Below are 27,701 nucleotides of genomic sequence, written 5' to 3'. Positions count from 1 at the left end.
ACTTGGTGATGAACTGATTTATTAGTCAAACAGTATTTAACTGCCAAATAAATTGGACATATTTAGTGTTACGAGAAAAAAATTTTAAGCTGTTTATTAGCTAAAACAAAACAAAGTTAAGAGGGCTACTAATTTTTATCTCCTAAACTGCCACTAGTGTAAACAGTTCAGTATCTCTGGAAGTTAAACAAGGTTGATATGAATTATTACATGAATAAAAGTGGTGAAGTTATTCTAAATTTTACCATTACTACCTTTATTTCCACAGTTCTAGCATCAACAGAAACCAGCCAAATAAATACAGAAAATCAGAGAGAAACGTATTTTATTTGTATTGAGGCAAAAAGAGCTCATCTCATTTAGATCAAAGAAATGGAGAGCAATTGATTTAATCAAGTTTTTAGAATTTACAGAAAACAGAAAAAACCCTCTTGCTTATCACACCAGTATATGATTGAATTTCATAAGTCAAAACTCTCTCTCTTCCTTTAGACTTGGCACAATTTTTTATTGCCCACTACCACACTTCACATCTTTATTTGTCAAAGTGTCATATTACCTATGTAAACATCTGTTTTATGTGTAAACTTCAACAAGTAGATGGGAAAGCCTATTAATTTATCCACCCCAAAAAAATCAAGCATGAGCTAAATATCAACTTAATTACATCATATTCTATATAATAGTGTTTCAACAAGAACTATAGCCTGTTGAATTCGTAACAAAAAGGATGCAGAAACAAAAAGCAGATGTGCAGTGTCATGCATTAGTGTAATAACATAAGGCAATAATAAAAAAAGGTAAATACATTTTTTTTTTTTAAAGTATACTCGCCAAGACAAAAATCAAGGCTGTACTCTTAGTTCATTTTGGTAGCATAGGATTTCTTCTTAGCTGGAGCTAAAAGTGTTAACTTTTGAGCATATCCATCTGTTACTGTGTTTGATAATAGATACTTTTGTCAAAAATACAACATGTGGATTTAACTTTTGTGCAATAACAGACTTTTTACTTTTTCAGTTCAAATTTTTTATGTGGAAATAAAAACAAACTCTGTTCCCAAAGAATCAAGTAGGGTAAGTGGGAAGAAATATTTAAAATTAAATACTCCCAAAATGAACAATACATGAACAATAGTATCTCTGCAGGAAAGAAAAGTTCGGCAGCCTAAGTCAAAAGACTGAGTTAACACTATTTTTATATGCTTTTTGCTGCTTCTTTGTTCACTTCATGCTCAAATTGAGTAAGCAAAACTAGTCATATGGCAGTCTGGAAAGCCCGACATCAGCAAAGATTTCCTTTATTGTTCAATGTGCCTTTGTAGTGCCGAGCAGAATCAACCTCAACCATTTAAAAAGGAAACTGAAATCACATCTCAAAGTTGTTATAAATGATCTCAAAGTAATTATAGTATCACAGTAATCAAAATGACTGTTCTTTTTCCTCTAATTATAACTTAATTTAATCTACTACCTGTCATTTTTACAAACTGCAGTTCACATTAAAACATTTGCTGATAACAAAAGCTTTTCTTTGAAGACAACACTGCTTTACATCTAGTCAGGCAGCTTGTGCATATCAGAGCATTCTGTCAAGAGAGACATGGACAAGGGTAAAGGAGAAAACGCTGAAATACGGCTACAGCTTATCTGTGCCTTTAATACACTGCAGAATCTCAGGCAGCACTAGAGACAGCAAGTTTCTTCAGATGATCCATAAATACCTGCAAGCTGACATCATCAGTAAGAATGGGTGCTCCAGACTCCTATAAAATAAAAGGAAACAAGGAGAATGGATTATACTTGTGGTGAAGAAAAAGCATTTTAAGGCACAATACATTCCATTAAATAAACACTTTATAAATTCAGAAAGACCTTAGAAGCGTACCATTGCTGAAATCCTTACAAAAAACAGCAGACTATAAATTTACATAGATTTTCATACATTTACATAAATCCAGGCATAAACCACAACTACACTCTTTTCCATATTAATGCACATAGCAATGAGCTGCAGTATAGCAAGATATTTACACCAACCATACAAAACTCAGAGTTTTTGACAGCTGCCCAATACTAACTTACAAATTTTTAAAAGTAAATAAAACTTCCATGCCACAGTTCCTGTATCACTCCTACATCAGTGGACCAGACAAAGGTGAGAGAAACAGAAACATGCAAGTGATGCAACTAACAAATCAGTATCTGTCAGTGAAGCTCAGATATATCAAAATGGTGAAAGGAGGAAACAAATCCACTAAGGGTCTGATTTGACACTGAGTGAAGGTCAACTAGCTTTCTCAAGGAAAGCCGGGCCAATTCTCTCGTACAGCTCTGTGCCACCTCAGAGGAACACCAAAAACAACATCTGAAGGTCATGCCACTGCAAAATCAGATCACAAAAGATTAAAAAAAAAAACCTTTTCGGTGGATTTTTGCAATTTACTTATTGACCTCAGAAGTAATTTTCAGAAATCCAAGAAGTTCAAAATGGCCATCTTTCAATTACTATTTTTAAACACTTTACAGTCTAAATAAAACAGCAGTTGGCAACTCTACGAATGTTACATAGTAACTCTCAAGTCCTTTGAAACCAATCTGCCATTACTTCCATTTACTGATGTAGGAAGAATTCCTATAAATCTCAACAATTCAACCTTTTCAAAGGTACTAAGCACCCATATTTCCAAATGAAATCAGAGCTGCCTAAACTCCTACAAAATCCTCCAAAACACAGACCTGAAAATCTTAACGGGGGTGCTTAGAAATGGTTCCCCTTTTTGAGAACTGGCCAAAAACAGTTCTCAGTTAATGATCAAGGGACAAATCCAGGAGCAGTAAAAGTTCTTAGATCACTACAATACACTTGACACAATACACAGTCACTCTCTCAGGGAAGGCCCACTAAATTATCTATCAGCTGATGGTGGCAAGATAAGAATAAAGGATGTTCTACCTCTAAGCCTGAGCTCTCTTATTAAAGAGGCCACAACGGAATTACAAGTAGTTTAATTCTGGGACAGGATATGATTTGCCACCTTGTGTCTTATGCATGGAAGGACAGTACATCATCCTCTAGTAAATAAACCACCAAAGGAGCTGATAGACCCCTAAGAAAAGAGATCCCTCACGATGACTGCTAGTGCTAATCCAGGGGAATTAAAACCAACAGACTCTATTCCTGAAGCTGAACGCCTCATCCAACATGTGCACACAGGCAGCTGCTGTCACCAGTGCTACCACCAACAGCAGCAGCTTTGCTCTGAAGACTGGGAACCCTTCATTCTAGTAGGTAAGGTAGCAGAGTATTTTATTTGCTGGGGAATAAAGTGAAAACCAACAAGGTCACAATGTACAAGTCTGAAAAGTACATGAGAATTAGCTTTGATTTTTCACAGACCACCTTAAATTTTGTTTTCTGTTCATTCAAAGTTTTCATCTAAGGCATACAATGAGAATTTAAATTTAATTAACAATGATTTGATGACAGCTAACTGGGCATTTGGCAAGATTTATGCCATTGACCTCATCTTTCATTTCAAATTGCAAATTCCCCATAGTTACCAAGACAAAAAAGATGATTGGGGGGGAAAAAAAAAAAAAAGAGAGATGAAAATAAAGGCATTCTCAAGTAAATGTCACATTCAATATAATCTGAAAATTTCAACTACATCTTCAAAGACTAACCAACATAATAGAGCTGTATGAAAAGTTTACCATTATTTTCCGAAAATGTTTTCTATACTATATAAGGAACCTACCTGCTAAAGTTAAAAAAGAAAAATCTTTACTTTCAATATAAAAACCCAAACTAGTCAATTCATCACCTCCTGAAACATGGTTTCATTGGTGTGTGGGTGCCCTCTTCAGGTCAATGTGGACTAACAAATTTTTCTGTAGACTTTCAGTTATGCACAAAATGAAGTTACATGAAACAATCCAGGAAGCTCATAAGAAAAACAAGAGCAAAACCAATTCAGTTTGAAATTTTCTCCCAACAGTTACATTTCTCACTTCATAATTTGTACTTGGTTCAACTTTGTTCACAAAAAACCCTGCAAACGCAGGAGATTATTGTGTTGAGCACACACACTGCAATGCCACTGAGGTGATGAACACACCATTTCTTATGTTACCCTACAACTAAATTCTTTCCAACATTAAAAGGGAAAGCTGTCTTTTCTAAGATGTATCAAAGAGTCTCACTTGTCCAGCACGAACAATTTTCTTAGAGATCAGTTCAAGAACTGTTTTGTATTTGCATTTACATTTGGAATACTGTTTCATTTGCTTTCTAATTTACATCAGCAGAAAACATTGTCCTGTACTGTTGGCAATGTCAAAACTTCGAAAATTTCCAGGTAATGTTTAGATAAAAATAAGAACTTTCAAACTACAGGATGTATGTTGTGGAGGAAACATGATGAAGAGAGACACTAAACAGATTGCTGGTTAGGTTATCAATGTTGGAGGCAAGAGAGCTGGGTTCACATCGTGCTGTCCCTGACTCAGTAAAAAGTTTTTAAGTATTTTCACTCTGGATCTCAGTGCTCTTCACTGCCAGAAGCTTCATTAGAACCAATACATCCCTATGAAAACATACCCTGGTAAAACTTACCTAACAAAAATCACTGCCGTAAAATTGCTACAGAGCTCTCTCACTCATGACTTGAACACTGTATGCCCTTTAGCAAAATACTCTAAAAGTCCAGTTAATATGTAGCTTCAACTGTCTGATGCCATTACATTTTCATGAGAAAATGCATTAGCATTAGCATTCACCCACAGCAGTGTTTCTCTTCCCACTCTAAAAACTGAATGTAGGAGACCATGGAACTGGGATGCAATGTTCAAGAATACAAGCTGCTCTGGAAAGTTTAACTTTTGAACTCTTAATGTAACTTCCTTCAGGAAGACAAGATTTGAAAAACTCATTCCTGGTCAACTGGGCCACAAAAATTCTGGAAAACATCAGTACACTGGTACTGGTGTAGCTGTCAGTTCTTGCTTATAACTAACTTCAAAATATATTTCCCCTATTGCAAAAAGGTCCCTTAGTATTTATGTGTGGTAAGTGGTCTCACTCCAAGGAATTTGAAGGTATCTTTCTAAGACAGACGGCTAGACACAAAAGCAGCCTAACAGAAGCTTATAATAGCAAACCAGATCATTTTTGTCTGAAAAAATGACATTCATTTTTCTTAAATTTTGCAATTTTGGTGGCATCAGGCCAAAACTCCATTTCTTTCTCAGTTTCAAAACTTGGCATTATTACTTGTATGTATACAATGTGTCACTTGATTTCTGGAACAGGGAAAAAGAAAATCATCCATACAAGCTTCAACAGCAGATTCATGCTTACCTGTCCCCATGCATACATATTGTTATGAGTCTGAGAGGGATTTACTTTTGAAAGCAGGAAACGAGCCTTTAAAAAACAAAACATAGGCAATAAATTAATCTTCTCAAATAGAAGTTTCTTGTACTCAGAAAAAATTACATGTGTATGAAATAAGTCACTTCTATTATCTGGAGATAAAAATGAGCACAGATACCTATTCAGAAGAGCAAGTAGCACCTCTATAAAGCAAGCCACTGGATTCTATAGCTCTAATGCAGAACTGCTAACAACTTTTCAATGCAGCAGAAAGTAAGTTTTTGTATTTTTCTAAGCACTAGCAAAGCAAATGTGACTATCAATAAGATAATTAATTAATAAGTTTCAAAAAAATAACACAAAGAATAATTCTGGTATTGGTCCAGAGACCCTGACAAGTACTATCTTTTTTGTCCTACACACCTCACACAAGGAATCCAGGAGTCCAAGTCAGTATGGTAAAAATAGTAATAAATAACAGGATTCACAGATTAGGCAAAAAGCTACTGTTAAATATCTGGCTCTGTAAAAGCTTTAAAATTCAAAATGTTCACTTGCCATTTACATATATTTTAGCACAGAAATGTATGTTTACTACCAAAAAAATCTCATGACATTACTAACATACCACTTCCTAGATTACATAATATATACTTCAGCATACCTGGCTTCCTCCATGCTCTGTATCAATGTATCTGGGCATTGGAAATCTGGAATGGAGGATTTCTTGGGCATCGTCTATTGGAGCTTGTAGCAAGTGGTGAAAATTTTCATATTCTGGCATATCTTGGTAACCTGATTTACGCCACTGAGCTATGGTCTGGGGATAGTGGGAAGCAAGAAGTTTAGAACTGATTCACCAATCTTTCTTAGAGGATACACAGGGCTTTTCAGAGGTGAACGTGCCATTGCTGGCCTCTTCCATCACTCACTGCTTTCTGCCCTATAGAACACAAGTTAATCTTTAAAAGTCAAGATGTGCACCTAACATGCCACTAGATTATTATTTTTTTTAACTCTTACAATTTATGGTCCATCTGTATTTCCTTTTTTGTCATCCTTTGTATGCTAAGTATTTAGTACATGAGGTCAAGAATACTATTTACAGTTCTCTAATATGCATGTCTATGACACCTAAGAAATAAATATTTATAATGATATTTATCTTTCAAGCCCTGTAGCACAGCCTTCCAATCTTCTAGGAGTGAAGCTGGCTGCTCAAGGTCAGCTCACCAATACAGGCTGTTGTTAGGAAAGACCTGGAGGGACCCTCAGTAGGGGTTCCCCCCTCTTTTGCTTGGCAACTGTTTTAGGCTGAGGCTCTCATTCCTGGCTCCTGCCTAAGCTATATTGCAGCCATGCCTGTACCTGGCCACGTACCCCACTCATCTGAACCCGCATCTGGCAACTTGACTTCCCACCTTGAACTGGGATTGGCCTCATCCCCATTAACTTGTCTGGTGATCTGGACTGGAGGCTGATCCTGGCTACTGCCCACAAACTGCTCTGCTTGCCTTGCTCAGGTAGTGTGGGGCCAGGTCCTCACTGGTGAGGCCTCTGCCTGCCTTGCAATCATGCTAAGCTCCCTGTTCCCCTTCCCTCAGGGAGCAGCCTGCCCCTGCTGCTTCCTGACAGCATCTTACAAAAATATAGAGAACATTTTTCTACTTAAGAAGTGGTAAAGTTTAGTAACTATTTTAAAAAGGACAGCTATGAGGACATGATCACGAACAGTATTTCTCAAACTGTCAGCTATGAAATGTTTACAGTTGCAAAGTCGTAAAAAGCAGTAGGTTAATTCCTCCAGGGAAGCAGAGCACTAGCAAATCACAGGCATTTATATTTATATTACCAGGGAATGTCTATCCATCTAATAGCCAGAAGCGCTTTCATTCCTCCAGGACAGTGCAGATGAAGGGTGACTATAAAACTTGGTGTTCTGACTCCCTATCCCTAAAGAACTAATTTAGAGGTCTAAAATAAATGAGTGAAAAGCAGGGGGGTGAGGGGAATAACACTCTCAAAAGTTGGAAGAATACTGATCTAAAACAATCTGCATATTGAAGCTAACTCATCTTAAACCCATAACAAACAGGACCAAAACATCAAGTAATGTCAGGTAACTTTGTATAGGCATGTTAGGCTACCAAACAACAAACATGAATTAGGAGTCTGGTATCAGCCATGCAGATGAGAGGTCAAGCACTGGAGTGCATTAGAACTGGGGCATGACTTCCATAATGTAGCACTACAGAAAAAGAATATTTATGTAGGAAATGACAAATCTTACCTCTCCATGATAAATAAGGATCTGGAAAAAGGTGTCCATAAGGAGAATGCGATCTGGTAAAATGCTGCTGCTATCCAAAAGAACAGGCTGAGATTTAAAAATAAATTAAAAATTACCAGCTGATGCAGAATTGAGCAACCAGATGGCATTACCAGCTTTTTGAATCAGTCACTGAATCTTAGGAACTTTTTCAATCACCTACTAAAGCTCTGTATTTGCTCGTTTTCATGTTATACATCTGCAACCCACACAATCTCATTCTAAAGTTATCCAGCCTGATTCTGAATATATAACTTCATGAAAGTAATAAAAAATGTATTCAAGAGCTGAAACCTCTTTCATTATTATGCACTCTTCTAGTCTTTTCAAGTACTTCCATATTTACCTATACAATGCCATTAATTTGAATGATATTTCAACATATAGAGATTCAATAATTATTCAAGTATAAGATTTGGGGGTTGTGGGTTGTTTGGGTTTTTTTAGTCTTGTCCTTGCAGCTATTATTACTGTGCATATATATCCACCAATACTGTATATAGTAAATACTCATGATTTATGAAAGCTAATGTAAAATTTAAGTTTTTAATTCACCTTTTTAAGGGCAGTGACACTATACTGGCACTATGTGATTTAACTGAATCAGTACGATATGATTTAATTGGATCAATCTTATTAGGGATACCAAAAATATTAACTATTCCAAGAATCAAAAAAAAAGATTATTACTCATTCTACATTGAGGCGTCAGCTCCTGCTTGATCATGCTTCTCTCTTGCATCACTCATGACTAATTGTTATTCATACATTGGAGAGTGGTCTTACACCTGTGAGTAGCTCTTCACAACCCACCTCATTACTTTAAACTCCACTTTTAAAAGTCTTTTTCTTATTCCCATGACAGAGTCAAAAAAAAAATCCTAACAAAAGTTAGAATTCCAACCTGCCAAGATCCTTGCCTACTATGTTTATTTTCACTGTCTTACCATTTCCTCACTCTCTCTTATTTATCACACTACTTTTGTTGTCTCCTATCTTGCACTTCTTTCACAAGCTTCTTGGAAGATCATCTTTTTATTTTATGTTTATACAGAATGTGCCATGATAAGGTCAGCTGGAAGGTTCTGTACCAAATCCATACATAGTGGTAACCACATTAAACTTAGAAGCTTTGGATAAGGGTATTACAATAAAGAGAATTTTGTACATCTCAAAAAAACCCCAATTTTTCTTTCAAACTCTACAGAGAAAGTATATTTTGAAATAAAAACATCTTTGGTGATGTTTACATTCTGGCACCAAAAAAACAAAAGCAAAACTCCTGTAACTCTCAGAAACTAACAAAAAAGATACCATTCTTTAGTTTAAATCATCATCTCTTCACAAAGTGACTTTCGTTCTCAAGACTAAGCTATATCAGAATTCTGAGATATGCCTTGTTCATAATATGTTCTATATTAAATGAATATTCTTTCTCATGCAATATATTTTAAAACAACACATTTTATAACATGTAACAGTGAGGACAACAATCATCTCTCTCAAAACAGCACCTTTTAACCTACTATTATCTTATATACAATGATACCTCTGGAGGTCCATTGAAAGAGTAAGCATAAAGAATCGGCTGAACCATGATAAGCGACTGGGTTAGGTCTTGACGCATAAAATGATGACGATAATATGAGCTCTCATCTGGACTGTTGTTAAAAACTTGTAAGAAAGGAGATCTTCTCAAGTGAAACATAAACTGCAAAACAAAAACCATTTGTTTGAACTTTCACAGATAAAAAAGAGAGTTGTACAAGGAGAGAAATGTTTTCCACAAACTACGCAAGACCAATGCCACAACAAAATTGAATTCCAAGTCCTTTAACATTTCTAACTTGTATATGCACCTTTGCCGGTTTTTATATACTCTCATGAGAGTAAGACAGAGAGATCAGAATGGATAAACCTATAAAGCAGCTTTGAATTAAGAGAAAAGTTTAATACTTCTTCTTCTCCAACACTAACTGATGAATAGTATGACTGAATATTGCCAAACCCTTCATTACTGTAAGTTCTACTGTTCCTATGAGGGAGGCTGCTGTGCTTGAACACACAAGGTGTATTATAGCATGTGAACAGAAAAAAGAACATAAACCACAGCAAAGTTGAACTTCGTTAGTAAAATGGAAAAAGCAAATCCTTTCATTGCTGAATCAATCTCTCCACAACACCTAACACCCTGAGACAGATTGCTAGATAAGTTGAACAGAAATATCATGAAAGTCTATCAAGAGTCCAAAAGCAAGATATCTGGAGCTATTAGAATGGAGGAATTTATCAGAATGGATTATTAGCAAAGAAACTATTCAAAGTTTAATATAGTCAAGCTCAAGTTCAGTTCCCAGATAAGCATTTCTTTTCAGGTCAGTATTATAAATCATACAGGAAAGCAACAAAGCAAAGCCGTATCTTTTCTCATGTTTTCTGAATTTGTTCATTAAAACTGCCCTTAAAAAACACAGTGTCATTATCTAAATTACAAACTCAGTTAAGATGAGGATTCCATTATAGGAGAAACAAAAAAATACACACAGTTAGAGGAAGTTTAGCTGTAAGGACAGAGGGCAAAAGGGGACACAGCAGCACAAACAGAAGTGATTTGCTTAATGTCACATGCCAGACAGCGGCTGGGGGCAGGGCGTCTTTCATTCTGGTATCCAGTGTAAAGCCTTATTTTACTCTGTGCTACAGTGCCTCTTCCTTCACTAAGCATTCTCTCTTTATTCCTTATAGACACACCTTCCTTCTACTCACCTGTGGGTAAAGTGAAAAGGTTTCTGAAAATCTGAAAGAGCTTGGATCATCCTTGTGATATTCTCCAAATTTCTGACACTGGAGGAAAAGAAAAATTTACCTAAATTAAGAAACATACTTGCTTGGTCATGCCATTACTGTAGGTTAATTTGTTTTTAATAGACACATGATTTGAGGTGCTTACAGCTTTGCAAGCAAACAGAAACATAGCAAAAACACTGACCTAATTTCTTTTGTTAACAAGCAGCAATTTCCTTGCGTATGAGGCTTTAATGGCTTTTTGGTTTTTTTTCCCTAAAATTGCTAAACAGAGTTAGATGATTAAACAGCCCCGGAGAACATGTTTATAATTAAATTGTTAATAACTACTCACTTATAAGTAAGAAATAAAAAGGAAAAAAAAACGAAAATTGAACTTTTGAAACTAAAGAAATTCCATAATTCCATACAGTTTTCTAGATACTTCGACTTTTTTTTTTTTTTGCTAAAAATATTTCATCTACAATATCATTTTAGGCAGCAGAAAGCAGAGAAAGCTTTAATTACTTCTAATCTTATGCTAGAATTTCTCTCAATTTCTGGCAATTACCAGCTGCTGAGGACTGAGGAAACATTAATAAATGAACTACAAACATATCTGCTCTTCTTTCCATTTAAAAGAAAATCTTAGTTAATTCTGCATACCCACTTGTCGAAATGAGACATTCAGTCCATTTGGTGTTTTGTTTTATTTTTAAAACAACAATCACTTAACACTAGTCATTTAAGAATTTTATGTCTGGAGACAAGAAACCAATCTAAGTCTTTTAATATAGTCGTTTTTACCAGTCGTATAAGTTGTCTGTCCAGCCACCTAAGCACATCAGGCCCCTCTTCTGTCTCCGCCCTATACACTGCCAATCTAGCCATGAGAATTGCAGCAGCTTCCTGGTCAAAAGATGCAGCAATGTTTTGAATCTGTGTCTGTGCATCTGCCCAGCTGCAAAAGAAAAATGCAAATATGTGCATCTCAGTAAAAGGAAAGATGGCCATGCAACCAGTGAAATAAAATACAATGCCACTTATAAAATGGTTATTATATTTTTAAAAATATTAATTATGAAAGGTAAGAAAAACACTGTCCATTAGGCTAATCACGCATTCCCACACTAGCAGTTTTCTTGTGCACCTTGCTTGTTTTTTTCAATTTACAAGGTGAACTATTAATCTGTCCTTTTATCAGTCACCAAGAAGATTTTACTAATATAACTAATATGAGTTAACAAGGTATCCATATCAACAGTAAGGGCAATGGTTTTTTTGATAAACTGAATTTTCCATTGAATTAACTAATCAATAATCACGTTCAGCTGAAAGGAAATATCATTGGACATTGCAAAATGCCTGCATAATATTAAACATCGCTTTCTAAAATTGTGAAGTAAACTGAATCAAGGAAGCTGCAGGTAAAGGTTATACATGGAAGAACATGTATTTACACCCCCATGAACTGCAGCTAGCACTCTCAAGTTATGAAGTGATCTTTGCCATTCCCTAAGTCCGACCATCTCCTCAGTTTGGGCCATAGAATTTCACTCAAAGGTGCTTCTTCATCTAAAATCACTTGGGTTACTTCAGAGCACTCCCATAACATTATTATACAGCTACTACAACCTTTCAGAGGAGAAACAGCGTACAAGACAAGAGAGGCAACTGTCTCAAAGGTATGATCATGCCTTCACCACCTGTGGCACTGCATATCCCAGAACAATAGACTGGTTAATCTATAGATTAAAAGGCAAATATATATCCTGCTTTTTGAAAAATGATTCCTCACAAGTAAAACATACTTTCTGGCAACTGTGGTCACTCTGATACGTCTCTGTCCACTGGAATGCTGGTACTGAGTCACAAACTGGATTGCACCACGTCCTCCTTGAGGAATGGGAGCGTTGTGCTAAGTACAAGAGGAAAAAAAAATAAATGGAGGGGAATCTCAAGATTTTACAGTATAATTCAAAAATGTATAAATGAATTACTAGAAAATGATAAAAATTTTCACAATAGGCAGCTCAAGTTACATAAATGCATTGTCCGGTGCTTTTATTATGTTGAGTACCTTTACTAAACATGGCTAGTAAACTTGGAGACTGTTAAGGGACATTAGGAGCAGTTGCTGCCTCCACCAGATATCCTTAGAGCAAGCAATGCTCTCTCCTTCCACATACCCTCACAGAGACAATACTTTCAAAGGGGCTGTGTTACAATTGTTGATTTCATTAGATTCTATCTGAACAGGGCAACAAAACTACTCTAAAATGTTGATTAATGAATCCCAGAGTGCTATCGAAATGTAAAGATTGGAACCCAGGTGTAAAATGAAATTTCGAAACTCTGGTCAGTAGAAATACAGGTTTATATGCTGTAACAAGGTAAGTCATTCCAAAAGAGAAGGACAGCAGAAATCAACTATTACACGCCATGACCAGACCAATTTTAGAGCTACTAACAAAATGAGACCAAAATAAACATGCAAAAAGTAAAATGAAAAATGGCTAAGGTAAGTTCAAGTTTTCAAACCTTTGCATAGGTTATAAAGTATGTAATATAGTATACTAAATATATAGAAAGTACAGTCAGCTCATATAGTTCCTGAGCTTCAAACATTTGGAAGAAGAGAAAGTACTAAAAGATTTGCTTGTCATGTTTTTATCCTCTTTCCTAGTACCCCCTCAAGGAGACAGGAAACCAGGGTATATGCCCCTGACATATTTCAATGAAGCCAATCTTTACTTGCAAATACTGAGCAATTAAAGTATAAATTAAAATGTAACATTACAGAGTAATTACCTTGTCACTAAAATATCAGAGAAATACTGAAAAGCACTTTTAAATATACAGATTACAGTTTTTTCATATACTGCAACTGAAATACATTTTAATAAGTAACACTCTGAAAAGAAAAATTGGACTCAGATTATGAACTCTATCCAAAATTTGTAGAGCTCTTCCATTCTCATTATCATATTCAAGAAGATTAGCTTATCATTAAGCTGTAAGTGTCCATCTCTAAAGTTTGACAACACAAAATGGCAACATTGTTTGTATCCCTGCTACTGTACTTAAGGGAACCACACAAAAACATAGGCTTCAGCAGTCACATAAAATATAATTACTGTGTTTAGTAGACAAGTAGAAAATATTTATTACCTGGTTGACCACCTCAAAGTACAGTGCAAGTGTTGTAGTAGGATTGAGTCCACAAATCTTCCACTGGCAAGTACCTCCTGTTCCAATCTCCTGTATAAAGATTTTTGTAATACTTCTACAAACCAGAGGTATTACCTTGGTTGCAAAGTACAACATCTGCCCACTATAGGTAACTGTTTACGACTACTCTGTCACAAAAGTTTTCTCCCTGCTCACTCTGTCAGCTTCTCAAACACTCTTGCAAAACAACTGCAGCATTTGATGCAGGAATAATAAAAAAAGGAGATAGTTGCAAAAGATTAAAACATTAGAAAGACAAGGGCATTAGAAAAATGGAAAAAGCAAGTCAGAAACAGGAAAAAGTACTAGACTTTGCTTAAACAGTCCCAAGAGAAGAGGTAAGAAGCACATTTAAGTGGAATGACTCTTCTAAGGCACGCCAGTAAAACTTCAAGCAGGTAGCTTACATAATCTCTAGTACGTAGTTACACAGTCTCTAGTAACTAACAAAGTAACCGTATACATAGTGATGTACTTCAAGTGATAATTCCTTTTTGTCATCCAAACAACATAAATACCCAGCGAAACCAATTAAAATAATCAGTCATCCATAATGGACCCAGTAAAACGAAACAAAACTTTCAAGGAAAATTATAGTGGCAATGCTGCCACTGTGTTTGTGTTCACTGTTAAAAGCATTATGGATAGAATAATTGTCCAGTTACCACTTTAAATGAGCTGCATGCATCTACATTTTATTTATGTTTTACCTCAAAAATTTTAATTCAGATAATTTCAACAAAAAGGTTTTTGGAACAGAAATTAATCATTATATAATTGCAAGGCAACAGACATGAATTCACAATTAAATTTTCTATTACCACCTATGATTTAGATATGTAGCTTAAATAAGGAGATGTACATTTAATTGTTTTTTGGCTTTTTAACTTTTATTGTAATACATGCAGTCTGTATGCACCAGACCACTAAGAAAAAAAAACCCAATGCTTATTATATTGAGAATTTTAGTTCACAAAGATGCAATTATAAATACAAGGAAAATTTAGGCATGAAAAATACTTGATTAAAGCACGCCATTTGTAAGCATTTTCATACTGTAAAGTGCTCTATTATGCAAATTGTTAGGAACAAAAGTGAGACTTCTCAAATGTAAGACATTTTGGTTACTTGCAGGAGCTGTTTTTGATTAGCAATCAAATGCAAAATTAAGCTGTAATAATATTATTCAATAAGAAAATAAGTGACTATTTAAGTCTGATGTAAATTTAAAGGAGTTACTTCAGGAGCCTGTAATAGTTACATATTCTAATCAATTAAACGTGCATTTGGTGAAACAGCTACAAAAATGGGAAGACAAGGTCAAGATAAAGGGGATGTTTCCATGGTCTTGTGTCCTCCTGTTCTCTCAGTCTTTCTAAACAAAGTACTTTTATGGTTGTCTTTGGATAAAAGGACATAGCTCTGATTTTAACAATAAAGCATGCTAACTCAATTTCTACTTGGTTTCTGCTATGCCTGCATCTAACTTCTTAGTAATAACTTTAAAGCAATCACTCAGTGGACAAATCTAAACAAGTAACAAGGGATCTGCAAGGTCTAATACAACTTGAATCTAATCTAGCAGTAAACAGGAGCTTATCCAAAAAACAGCCCTTGCATGTGTTTAATTTAAAATTGGTAAAAAGTGAACACTATTTGTTCCATTTATGGAAAAGTTTCAGCCTCTCTTCAGATTCAGAAATCCTAAATCATATTTTTCCCTCGATAGGGTATTACCTTCATTTTCAGCAAAGTTTACTTACATTTTCTGAGACACAAGGTCCTTTAGAGTTGAGAGAGACGCAGGGTCCAATTGCTCCAGAAATCTTTACTTCTCTTGAAGTCTTCATATTTAGAAGAAAAACATACATTAATATGCCACACTAAGAAGAATTCAGTCTTATTTTATCATTAGTTAATGAAAACCTCAATGAATATCAGTCTTGATACCATTAGGAAAGGTTATACATACAATAATACTTGATACATTTAGAGAAACTTCTCATGTGCTCACTTTCTACACTTAATTACGTATGTTTGCTATATCAATTAGCACATCTGAAACAATAGCATGAACATAAATTAAAACATGGGAGAAAAGCTGCTGTTATTTATAAACCTGAGGGCCTAGAAAGTATACTGCATAATGTCTATTTTCTAGCAAAGCAATTAAAATATTCACAAGATGAGATTAAAACTGAAGACTGGTAATATAAGCCTGTACATACTCCACAATGAACGTATACTCTATCTCCTAAACATATTTAGCTAAAAGCAAAATCCAGTTATTTACATTCTTCCAATGTTATTTTCCTGTTTGAAGTGATTTGTACATCCCTCTAGAATTGGGGCTCCCTTTTTGTGTTTTCCAGGATCTTCCAACGAAATTCACAAGAACACATACATGAAAAAAGAGGGTTTGATTATTTATCCTGCTAGTAAAAACTTTAACAGAATTTTACCGACCAAGAAAATAGCCCCATATTCTTCTACAAGGTAGGATTGTAATATTTTGCAAGAAACATCATGGAAGACAGTACCTGAACCTAGCACATTCAGCTCTAAGCTTCTCACAAGAGCAGAGGTGAAAATGAATGTTGTTAAAGTGCCAGAGTGGAGTCAGAAAAGGACAGAAAATGAAAGGAAAGCTGTCCTGGCCTACATAGAGAACCTGGACCTAAAGCCAAGAAACACTCACTACTGATACCAAAACCTACGCACACAGCATTGTGAGTTTCTAACACAAGACATTGATTTTAGTTTAGTCACCCCTTTTAGCTGTCACTAAATGCAGAGTAAGTAGGAATTAACATTATACCTAACTCACGTTTACAGAATCAGGGAACTGCAAAAAGATAGCTAGACAGTAATAGCTATGTCCAAGCAAACCCTAAAACACCTGTTTGGCATGTTCCTCAAAATTCCTTCAAGGGCAAAGATTCCACAGTTCGTAGCCATCCTATTCCAGTGTTTCACTAACACACTGCATTTTTGTATTCTTACCTTTATTTCTAATGTGCCACCAAATCCCATTTTAAATTGTCCTTGCATATCTTTCGTGAATACTCTCTGAAAGGTTTGTTTGAATAAAGATGTATTGAAAGAGTCTCCCATTATCATGTAGCCCCTAGACAACAATAGAACAAACAAACAAAACCCTCAAAACAGATTACTTATTATGCAGTAATTTAGTACATGGGATTTATATAGCTAATTTCTATTAAACACTACAACTAAAGACAGTTCATTGTGACGCACATTTTTGCCTTCTTAAAATGGACTATCATTAAATTAATATTTTGCTACAGTGTTAGGGAAGAAATTTTTAAGTGAGCTTCTTGCCCAATCTGCACTTTAAGGTCATTGTGATTATAATATATAACAAAATCTTTCACTGGGAAAATACTATACTGGACTTCAACACTAAGAATGTCTCATAGCCTTGTCATACAAAGTCAGTTTACTTCTAATATTCAATATTCCAAACTTATTTCAGGCTTAAATCTATGCTCAAGAAGCATTATTTATTTTTATGCTTAGCAATATTCTGTTGATGTAACTGCAACAGTTGCTGCTTATCATGGAATATCATACACTGCATTTAGGAAATAGTAATGGGAGATATTATTTTTATTCATCCAAAAATATTAATTAAATCATATTAGTAAAATATGTTAATTGGTCAAACATTACACCTGAATGAAGTTATATAAGTTTTCAGGTGGATACTCAAAGACAGAAGAAAATAGTCATGGGCAGAATCAGAAATTCCTCCCTGTATGCAGGATGTAACCAAACAGAAAATAGGAACAGCTGTAGGAGAAATAGACAAACTATACATTAAGGCTAGTTTTGCTGGAAGAGCAGAAACAGGGTAAGGTGAGTCACAAGTACAGACAGAAAGAGCAAAATTATACTGTAGTATACAGACAAATACAGCTTGTTTCATGCAGAAAAGGAATAGGAGTCAAATATGCAGGTAAAGTCATAAACTTAAAGATCCTGAGCAGTGGAAACTCCCAAGCTAAGGCTATACACACAGCTCTGAAAAGAAACAATCCAGCAGTGATTAGCATGGCCAAGCTGGCCTGAAACTCAGTGGCATATGTTCATCACAACCTGCAGCTGCATCTCTCATTCTTCTTGGTATGCCTAGTTATGTAGCATGTGCTTAGGACCCTCTCTCATATGAAGATACTGACAGGGAACTAAGGCAGCCCATTACCCACAGATATACCTGTTATTAAACTGATAAGCAAAGATGCTTCATTTAATTTTACCTGCAGTTGGTATTGACAAAGCTAACAGTAACAAGCAAGAAAAATGAGCTTAGCAAAAGAATCCAGACTGAATACAGAAGTCTAACCTAAAAATCAAATGGTATGTAAAGCTGTACTAGTAAAGATGAAATATTATGAGTGTGGAAAAGACTTTCAGAAGGAGAAAGAAAAGACAGTCTTCAGAAAAAAACAGAATTGGCAGGATTTACAAAATGAACGAGGTACTTAGCACGCAAACAAGTGTCAAAAGCTATCCCAGACTGTAGATCTGCACAACAGGAATGGTGAGGGTGTCATCCACACCAACAGAAAATAGGGGAGTGGTTTCATGAGAAAGACAAGAAGTTGCTTAACTGACGGCAAGACAAGCTGAAGGGAATACAAGACCATGTCTGAAATTTAGAACTGCATAGAGGGAGCAAAAATCAGGAGCAAGAGATGTACCTGACAATCACCTAAGACAGTAGTTGAGTCTATGAACAACAGTATATAGAAGGGCATAAACAAGACACAAAGAATAACACAGGTTTTTGTACCCCTCTGAACAGCAAGAAAAAGAAGGATGACAGCTCCTTATCTTTACTGAAACATGCAGCATACATATACACACACTGAAAAAGAAAAATAGCAACAGTGCCTAGGATAAATTGTCTGTTTAAAGGATATCCATGTTATTTAAGCCTCAAACAGATCATATTAAAATAAAAACAGCAAACCCCCTTCTGATTAAACCCACAATTGCAGTGATTAATTTGCCAGAGGCTGAGAAATTCCAAAATTTCAGTACAAATGCAACCATCACATTATAGCAGAGTGGGTTTGTGCATTTTTTTTAAAAAGTAGCAGAACATTTTTTTGGTAAGTGCTTCCTGTCAAACAATTTAAAAAAATTAAAACCTGCATCTTCATATACTACTTAAAAATGAATAAGCACATACCCAGTGTAGTTGGGACAACACTTCATCTCCAGAAGACCAGTCTGATCCAATGCACACGCATATATGTCAATAACATGACCATTTGTTGCAGCCCGATTAGCCAGGGCTTCAAAATGCTAAATCCAAGATGAAAATACAGTTCATAGCAATTTACCACGTGAACTCTCCTCATCTTTGTATTAAATCCTAAACTCACAAAATTTTTCTAAAACAACATTATCAGACTTTATTCACATCATATTCTAATACAAGCTGAGAGATTTTTTTTTTCTGAAGTTAAAATTAAGACTGGAATTTTCAGCACTTGGGGGGGGGTGGGGTCTGACCAGCTGAGAACCTGACTCACAGTAGAGAGACCAGTGGTTGCTACTTAAACTAGCAAATGACCTTGATTTTTTTTCTTTTTAAACTTTGCATTAAGTACTAGGTCCAACACACAGAATTGAATTTACCTTTCTAATCTCAAGTGTCTATAATGACAAGTGCCTGCGACTGAGCTAATTGTTGAAGCTCCCATTATAATCAGTTAAGATGAATTCAACAGGTTTTGGATGCAGTTCACCTGCCCAAATGTACATTTAAGATTAAATGAACTATGCCTAAACTCTACTGCCTAACCCTCCCGCAACTACAGAGGCAGTTTTGAGCAGCTGTCTTAGAAGCAGACAGCCTTTCTCTAGATACAACATTCAGTCACATAAATTTTTTCTGACTTAAAGGGAAACACTACTAAGAACTTTAATGTGAGCTAGACAAAGTTCTAACTTAATATACTGAAATATCTGAAGAAATTCCTGAAGACATACCACTATTCAGAGACAGGCAAACAAAACCACACAATTTCCACCTCTTTATACATTTGCTGCTACTAACAGTATTTTACAGTGCCAGGCAATCTAAGTGCTTACTTACTGGTAAGATGCCTAAAATATCACCCATGATCATCTCTTACCTTAGTACCCTTTTTAACATATTTAGCATTGTCTTTTTCAATGTCATGCCATGATCTTATAGGTAACTTCAATTCATCCCCTACAACCATGCCAGGTCCTTGCGTAGCTGGTCCTCCAATGAACATCATTATACGTGCACCAGTATTAGGAAAAGTGCACTGCAGGAAATAAAAGACAAATAAAACCATCAGGTTTTGTTACAAATTAAACAAAAGAAATAGCTATGCAGGTATTTATCACGTTAATAGGACTCTAACAATAACTGTACTTTTTCCCTCCCAAAACTTAAATCTGCCGTTAACGCAGTCTCAATTTTGCCTCATTAAAATGCATAAACACCTACGATTATCCTATGCACGTAAGGGATGATATCCATCAGAATCATCATACAAATCTAATATGCATCAATTACTAAGGTTTTTACATATTGGTTGTGGCAGCTTTTCTGCAACAAAATAATCTGTTTACATATTAAAACAACTGTAGTTAAAGCTATTACCTCAAGGAGCCCTACAGCTATAGAAAGAGCCACTCCGGAAGAACGTAAGGGCCGTTTTCCTTGTGGAACAGGCCAAGGATCCCGTTGCAGTTCACCCAAAAGATCAGTAAGATTCATATCAATTTTCTGCACTGGCTGCAAAAATCTGTAAACAAACATATGGAATTAGTTTAGATTCAAATTGTTAAATTAAAATTTTATCAGTTGCTTACTAGCAATATATTAGACATATATTAGCAATGTCTAATTCTAGATTCTAGTTTGGACTCAGACCCCTGTCTCTGCCTCACCAAGATAATGCAGTTTGGTATTACCACACACACAGCACAATCAGCTTAAGTTCTGCAAAGAGCTTGTAAAACAAAAACTTGCTGACTTACAGATATCGCCACTATCCAGAAAGAACCCTAACTAGTCAAAAGAACACAGCAGATGACCTATGAATCTCAAAAAGAAACTCAAGTTTCACTACTTCAGTGAAAATCAAAGATCAGAAGAAACATTAACGTATAGAGAATTTTTCATGCTCTCTGCTACAGGCTGTCTACAAATGCAGCTATTTATTGGAAGACAGAGACTGCAAAAATGTCTCTTATCATTTCATAAATTTCTTCTATGTCACAGTAGAATACACAGGAGGATCAAACACCAACCCACAATTTCCAAATGAGAGACAGAAAAGGAGGGGAGAGGAGCAGAAGAGGGAGAAAAAGGGACAGCAAAACCAAATATCCACGTAAGGGGCACTAAAGCAGCTATTAACATTTTCCAGCATACCAGCCAACAGAAGCATCACTATTTACGTCTCCATAATATGCCTATATAACATTCTCTCAGAACATTTCCAAAGCATCATCCAGATGATTTTACTATCACTCATTAAGTCTTTTCTTCCTAGTATAAACTGTAGGAAAGAAACAGGCTATAACAATTAGTCTCCTAGTAAATTTGTGCCTGATCAAAAGGTTCAACTGTCAGTTGATTGTTTGCATTGTCATAAAACATAAGTCTTCCAGTAAATCAGTGTAGTCAAGGTATGTTTTTTAGATGTTTTAAGCACATTACCTGTTAGAAGGTGGTGGCTGCTGCACTTGAGGACCCCGACCGACTTGTGAAACAGCTACTTTTGTAAGCCCTAGCATTTCCTGTAGTTAAATATGTAAGATTTTATTACAAAAATTGTTTACAGACTATTTGAAGTTCTTCACCATCATCACCTTGATGATTTCTTTTTGCTTGCTTTTGTGGTTACCTGAAGCTGTTTTGCAGATAGGTCCTTTGTTCCTCTGAAGACATAGCTTTTGGAAATTCCTTCACAGCCAAGCTCATGAACTTGCACCATTCGGCCAAAGGTAATGAGACCTACTAACGCAGTTGGTGGCAGGAGACTAAGTGACATTTGCATGGATTCCTTCAGAGCTTGCAAGTCTTCATCTTCCATGCATGTGTCCACAACATAAAGAAATATCAAAGGCATCTGAGGACCACGCTTTAAGAAACACAAATATAATCACATGAAAAGCAAATCTTGCAGTATTTACAGCATCAAAAATGAACAAATAAAGTACATTTTGTAAAAGTTTTAATTTTAATCACACCCATAATGTCAATGTTCCATCTAACTTGGCTCCCTCTCAAGTAGTAACCAGTATCTGGGGCTAAAGGGAAACAAAACCCCTACCATAATGACGTCTGCGCAAAAATGAAATGCTTACTACAGAAGAAAGGAAAAAAATCCTTTCAGGATGTCATGATCATTTTGAAGCACATGCCAATTCTATGAATCTTTTAATATACAATGAGCTTTTATTGCTCTAAGTGAACATAATAGTCATAAAGCTATTCACAATTATAAAATATTCCAACCTAATGACATTCTGTGGCACTCCACGTCATAGTTTTACTCTAGAGATCATCAGTTCTTTTTGAATAATCAATTAATTAAATAACTAAACTAATTTTGCTGTACTATGAGCAAATATCCCCTTTACTTTGTGTTACAAGAGTTAGCAAAAAGTAGAGATTCTGTTCAGTCTTTGTTCTTCATAATCTGAATGCCTCACTGAAGTCTTACAAATTTTAATCCCCAAAAATGGAATTTAGAGATTACAAATTTGCAATTGCAAATGTTTGCAATTTGGGGTTTTAGGTCCTTTTTTTTTTTCTAGTCAAGTAACTTCTACCCTAAAAAACAATTAATATTAAAATTCAAACACCTGAATTGAATATGTATTAGCTGTTTTCTCTAAACCAGCTAGCCCTATGACTAACTCGTAATCATTCAAATACAAACTTAAATTCAAATGATTAATGAGACATGAATCAACAGTCAGCCAAATTTGAACTGAAATCATTTGAGCAAGCAACAGCAGTAAGCAGACCCCCAATACAAACACAAATTAAACTCCTGGTAAAGAAACAGACCTAACAGAAATATTGCCTTTAGAAGAGACCACTTTTTTTTTTAAACCGGTCTTATTAGCCATCCTTATGCTCTTATAAAAAGTTATGTTTTCCATTCCCAACTGATGACATAAATGTTTAAGCTACTAACAAGCACATACAGACTCGCAGTCATTAAAATGCAGTGAAGAAATAAAATTGAAATTAATTCTTTTGTATATTGCAAGGCTACAGAAGTTAAAGATTTTATTTAATGACTTTACCTGTACTACATATTCAATGCTGGAGAACTGAGGCAAAAGTTCAGCTGGCTGATTCATTTCAGATATGCCAGCATAGGTAGGAGGAAACTGCAAATAAACACAAAGAAATTAAGTATAAATAAAAGATTACAACTTCTACAAAAACAAAAACATACATATAGACTACCTTCCTCTGCAACAGATGTTCACTATTCCTGTCATGAAAAAAATCTCAATGCAATCCCTGAAGATATTATGAGGGATATATATGACAACTGCACACTCATGCTCTTGCTGTCTACCTCAGTTCTCAACTGTAATTTGAAAAATGAGAATTTTCACTTTTACCTTATAAAAAGATTTTCTATATCCTGAATGTTTCATTTTCTTACCTGATTTCTCTGATAACAGAAGTTGCAAGCCCAGAGTTTTGCTCGATAATCCACTTGGCTATAAAAATACAATAAGAAAAGTTTATATAGCATGAACAATTCATTTTCCTCCACTGCGGAATTTGCAACAAAATGCAAAATTTTTTTTCAAAAACAGATTGACTTTGAAAAAGCTTCCTCCTAACATACTTTCTCCTAAATAGCATATTACAAATTCAAAACAAGTGTAGTCTTAAACAGATATATCAGGCAACTTATTGTCTTTAGAGAGGAAGAATGGTCTTCAAGGAAAAGGAGCAAATAAGAAATGTAAGAATACAGACTCAGCACCTTTATTAGAGATTTTCGGCATGGTTTTAGGCAAATCATTTTAACTCTCCCTACCTTTGCGTTTTTCTCCTTTCTCAGCCTATTAGCTGTCAGTCTGGGACTACCCTGAGTATACCCTATGCCCTAAAAAAACAGGTTCCAACTTAGCAGCTCTTTCTCTAGTGAAAGTAACATTTTTTTCAGTTAATGTGCCTACTTCCTTTTATCTACATTTTTATTAGTATTCAGATAGTTAAAATAAAAAATGCAACTTGTATCTTCATGCCATACAGATGTCTTACAAAGTCGTACTCACATCTTAAGGGAAAGTAAACTTTACATGTTTTCAATGTACGCTTCTTGCTATCACATCTTCTCCTGCCTACAAGGGCAAAAGTCTTTTTAAAACATCATTAAATCTTTGGATAAGTCCCAGCATGCTGTAAACACAACACAGCTCTATTGAGATCAAATGATCTATACCAATTTCAGGGGCTGCAGGTTATCTAGCCCGATTCGCTGTGCCATACAGGCTTCAAAAGGTCCCCCCAAACTGAGTCTCTAATCACACCTTGTGTAAAAAAAATAAAAAAAAAAAATCCAGTCATGACTTGCACACATGATACAGGAAAAGTGTACACAGTTCACTGTAATGTCAGGGATCTGACTGACCCTTTACAGCTCTGTCTTTCCATTATTTTTCTTCCCAGTCCTCAATAAAAGATAATGCTTCCAAAAAAGTTAGCTTCCACTAAGTCTGACTTACAGTATAATCAGCCACTGTGTCTATTTAATACTGAAACACAATTTTACAGCTGCTTTGAAATTGTCTTTTCTCCCAAGCAGGGACAAGTCGTTCATAAAATTGAGTTCATTCTACAGGATCTTTTACACCATGTCTAATCTCTCACTATCACCCAGTACCTTTCTGATGCCTATCAAACTCCACCTTAGACTTTGTTCCGTTTCCTCTCCATACTTTTGTGATTGGAATGACATATGAAACACTTCCTCTGCTTCCAACCTAAACTTATCCATGACTAGTCCACAATTTGTGCTTGTGCCAATATCACCCTTGAGCTTAAACAGCTTTTCACCCCCTCTCATGTCTCCTTCTGATGTATCTATCTTTATCACATCTTTCAGCTTCTGTTTCGGTAAGCTAACCTGCTTTGGTCTACAAATTAACTAAGGTCAGTAATAAACATAGTTTATTTCATTTGGAAATTAACCTATATCAGGGCCCAATAGTTAAAAAGATACAGCAAAGTTAACTTTTTACCCAAATAATCTTCTAGAGACAAAATGCAGGAGTATACTAACTCACAAGATACGTAGTTCTAGAAAAATAACATACCTAATCATTACTTAAGTACGTTGAAAAGACTGGTTAAATGAAAGCTATGCTTTAAGTATATATGTTACATATGCAAATCTATGTGCAGAAACTTCTAAGATCTGGAAGTTTGAGCTGTATGCTCATGTGAGGAGTACTTGAACTTCCACACACCAGATCTTTTGCATAGTTTAAGTGGCACTATTCTAAATATTGTTTGTAAGCTAAAATATTGGCATAACGTATATATTAGGTTTACCATAAGGGATTCAGAACAGCTCGACACGTGGTCCTACTGCACAAAACTGGCTCATACTGAATAGGAGGCAAGTCTGGCCGTTCCTTCAGTGGCGTGAAGAGGGCAGCCACCGGGACTACCATTCTTGTGGCTTCAAGACGACTTGAAGGCCAAACATTCCAGCTGAATCTAACTCCATCTCTGTCCTCATTCTGCTGGATAAATTCCAGGAAGGTTGTCATGGTCAATTTCTCTGTTTATCACTAAAATAAAAAGATAACCATTAGCAGAGTGTTGGAATGCAAACATTTTTAACCACTAAATACAGAATGCACTTAACAACAGTCACACATTCAAATACTGTAACTGAGTTACAATCAATCAACACTGAGTAGTGCTTATTAAATCCTAAAGGCAATGCACAGAATACCAAGGCGAAACAAAAAGAAATTAAGACTCCTAGCACGCAGCAACCTCTTCAAAATAACAAATATTTGATATGTTGGAAGTTAAATACCTACCGTTAAAATAGTCCATTTCTGACCACTTCCTGATTTAAAGCAACAAACTCAGGCAGGGAATGTTACAAATAAAGCAATAATTCTAGGGTAGGTCAGAGTAGAGAATACGCAGCACACTAACACTATAAAAAGACTTGCTTACAAAAAAATATACACGCTGCTTTAAAGACTTTCACTAATGTACTTAGTTATTCATTCTGTTCATTATTCAAGAATCATTCATTCTTGCAAACTGTTTAATCCTCTTAACTTCTTTTAAGAATCAAATAGGAGAAATATTTTGCTAAGTGTACTTGTTTAATGTCTTCCGCTGTATCAAATTTTGTAAGAGTTTTGTAACCCTATTTTCAGTAACTCATGATGCAGCCTACATGCAAATATAAAGGAATCACAACAGTACATCTCTACAGCAATGCTAGGAAAGAACTTTGTAAGAAATACGAGTGCCATATTCCACTACATTATCTATGAAGATGCACCTTTCAACAATTGTTTCAACTCAAATTTACCATTTGGGGCACCAACCTAAGGCTTTCAAAATTTTCAGCTACAGTTACTCAGAAGCTGGAGCATTGGGGAACACAGACACATCTGAAAAGCTCAACAATTACCTGTGAACATCTGGGAAAGCCAGCAAGAAGCATGCTCCCTCCCCCCAACCCAAAAACCCTCAGCTATATACACACTGTTCCTGAATAACTGCTACGTGCTTCCCAGTACATTTTATAATACATAGAGTACAGATTTTCCAGCAACTAGGATACCTAAACTCCCACTGCCTAGCCTAATAATTAAGAATTTACTGTAAAAGTCTAAGTGAACCACCGAAGAGGTAGTCTGGGAAAATACTCCTAGGTCTCAATTTAGGCTGTACTAAGTTAATGAACAGCTTTTAGAAACGCTGGAATCCTCCTGGATTGGGATTTAAATCAGGAATTCTCACAAGCACGCTGACTTTCTTAGTCCTGCAATTACATATGCTAAAGGAGACTCCTGTGAAACTCTCCATTTATAGAGACCTAGCTCTCTTTAATAAAATTATAATGGCATTGCAGCTTTAGTTTCTATGACAGTAAAAAACTTGTCAAGTTCTTTTAAATTATAGTTTAACTTAATGGGCTTATTCTAATGCTGACTTTTAAGAAAACAGATTAACAACATCCATAGAACAGAGAAGCCCTACATTTCACAGTTAAGATCATTAGAAGATAACCAACTGTCAGCATGTGATGATAGCTACAAAAAGCAGTCTCAAAATTGTTCCTATAAAACACAGACTGACAGGCAAGCTTAACTCTATAGAATACACTTCTCTTAAAGTTTTCCACAGGTGCTATCACTATCCCTTATCTCCACATTGTAACAGAAATACTATGATAATTATTCTGCCAACATTTTAATGGACATGTCATCTTACTGATATTAGGAGCAAATCTACATGTCATGGCAATTGCAACACAAGGAGCCACATGGGACTTTGTACAGAAAAGCATTTCCACAATCACTTTTACTCAAATTGCTGCAAGGCCATTGGGCTGAACAACGCCATCGGGCAGGGAACAAAACTGAGTGAAAGCAAAGGGAGAGGATATCTGGAAGTCATAATTAGTACAGAGGGATCATAGATATAAGGTAATTCAGCTATGAGAGGAAAGAACAGTCTGGTATTGGAAAAGGGTCTAGAATTTAAGATATTTCTTTCCTAATACATCAAAATCCATCAGTGTTTTGTAAAAAAGGTGAAGGAACATTATCCCTGAAAAATGAGGTATTGATACAACAATCTGCATGAGGCAACTATCTCAGCTATAGCCACAAACTGAATAATGTCTCCTTTTAAAATTATCTCCTGAGAAGACAGAGAAAATTG

At 35.6% G+C, this 27,701-nt stretch overlaps 1 protein-coding gene across 6 annotated transcripts in view; it reads right to left on the bottom strand.

Moving 5' to 3' along the window:
* Window positions 1-308: 308 nt before the first annotated feature.
* SEC23A (SEC23 homolog A, COPII coat complex component) overlaps window positions 309-27,701 on the bottom strand; it is a 33,209-nt gene continuing 5,816 nt past the window's right edge. For all 6 annotated transcript variants that reach the window (XM_075030245.1, XM_075030244.1, XM_075030243.1 and 3 more), the window contains 19 exons: window positions 25,332-25,573; window positions 23,428-23,485; window positions 23,057-23,143; window positions 21,643-21,879; window positions 21,456-21,535; window positions 20,391-20,535; window positions 19,891-20,049; window positions 18,939-19,054; window positions 16,724-16,847; window positions 15,484-15,564; window positions 13,661-13,750; window positions 12,301-12,407; window positions 11,297-11,450; window positions 10,472-10,549; window positions 9,255-9,416; window positions 7,667-7,753; window positions 6,041-6,196; window positions 5,362-5,427; window positions 309-1,765 (listed from right to left, as the gene is read on the bottom strand). In XM_075030245.1, coding sequence (XP_074886346.1) covers window positions 1,676-1,765; window positions 5,362-5,427; window positions 6,041-6,196; window positions 7,667-7,753; window positions 9,255-9,416; window positions 10,472-10,549; window positions 11,297-11,450; window positions 12,301-12,407; window positions 13,661-13,750; window positions 15,484-15,564; window positions 16,724-16,847; window positions 18,939-19,054; window positions 19,891-20,049; window positions 20,391-20,535; window positions 21,456-21,535; window positions 21,643-21,879; window positions 23,057-23,143; window positions 23,428-23,485; window positions 25,332-25,552 — 2,298 coding nt within the window. In that variant the 5' untranslated portion in view covers window positions 25,553-25,573 and the 3' untranslated portion in view covers window positions 309-1,675. The remainder of the gene's footprint in view (window positions 1,766-5,361; window positions 5,428-6,040; window positions 6,197-7,666; window positions 7,754-9,254; window positions 9,417-10,471; window positions 10,550-11,296; window positions 11,451-12,300; window positions 12,408-13,660; window positions 13,751-15,483; window positions 15,565-16,723; window positions 16,848-18,938; window positions 19,055-19,890; window positions 20,050-20,390; window positions 20,536-21,455; window positions 21,536-21,642; window positions 21,880-23,056; window positions 23,144-23,427; window positions 23,486-25,331; window positions 25,574-27,701) is intronic.

Source organism: Buteo buteo, chromosome 6, assembly GCF_964188355.1.
Source record: "Buteo buteo chromosome 6, bButBut1.hap1.1, whole genome shotgun sequence".
In the NCBI taxonomy this organism is placed as follows: domain Eukaryota; kingdom Metazoa; phylum Chordata; class Aves; order Accipitriformes; family Accipitridae; genus Buteo; species Buteo buteo.
This window is presented reverse-complemented; position numbering and strand designations above follow the sequence as displayed.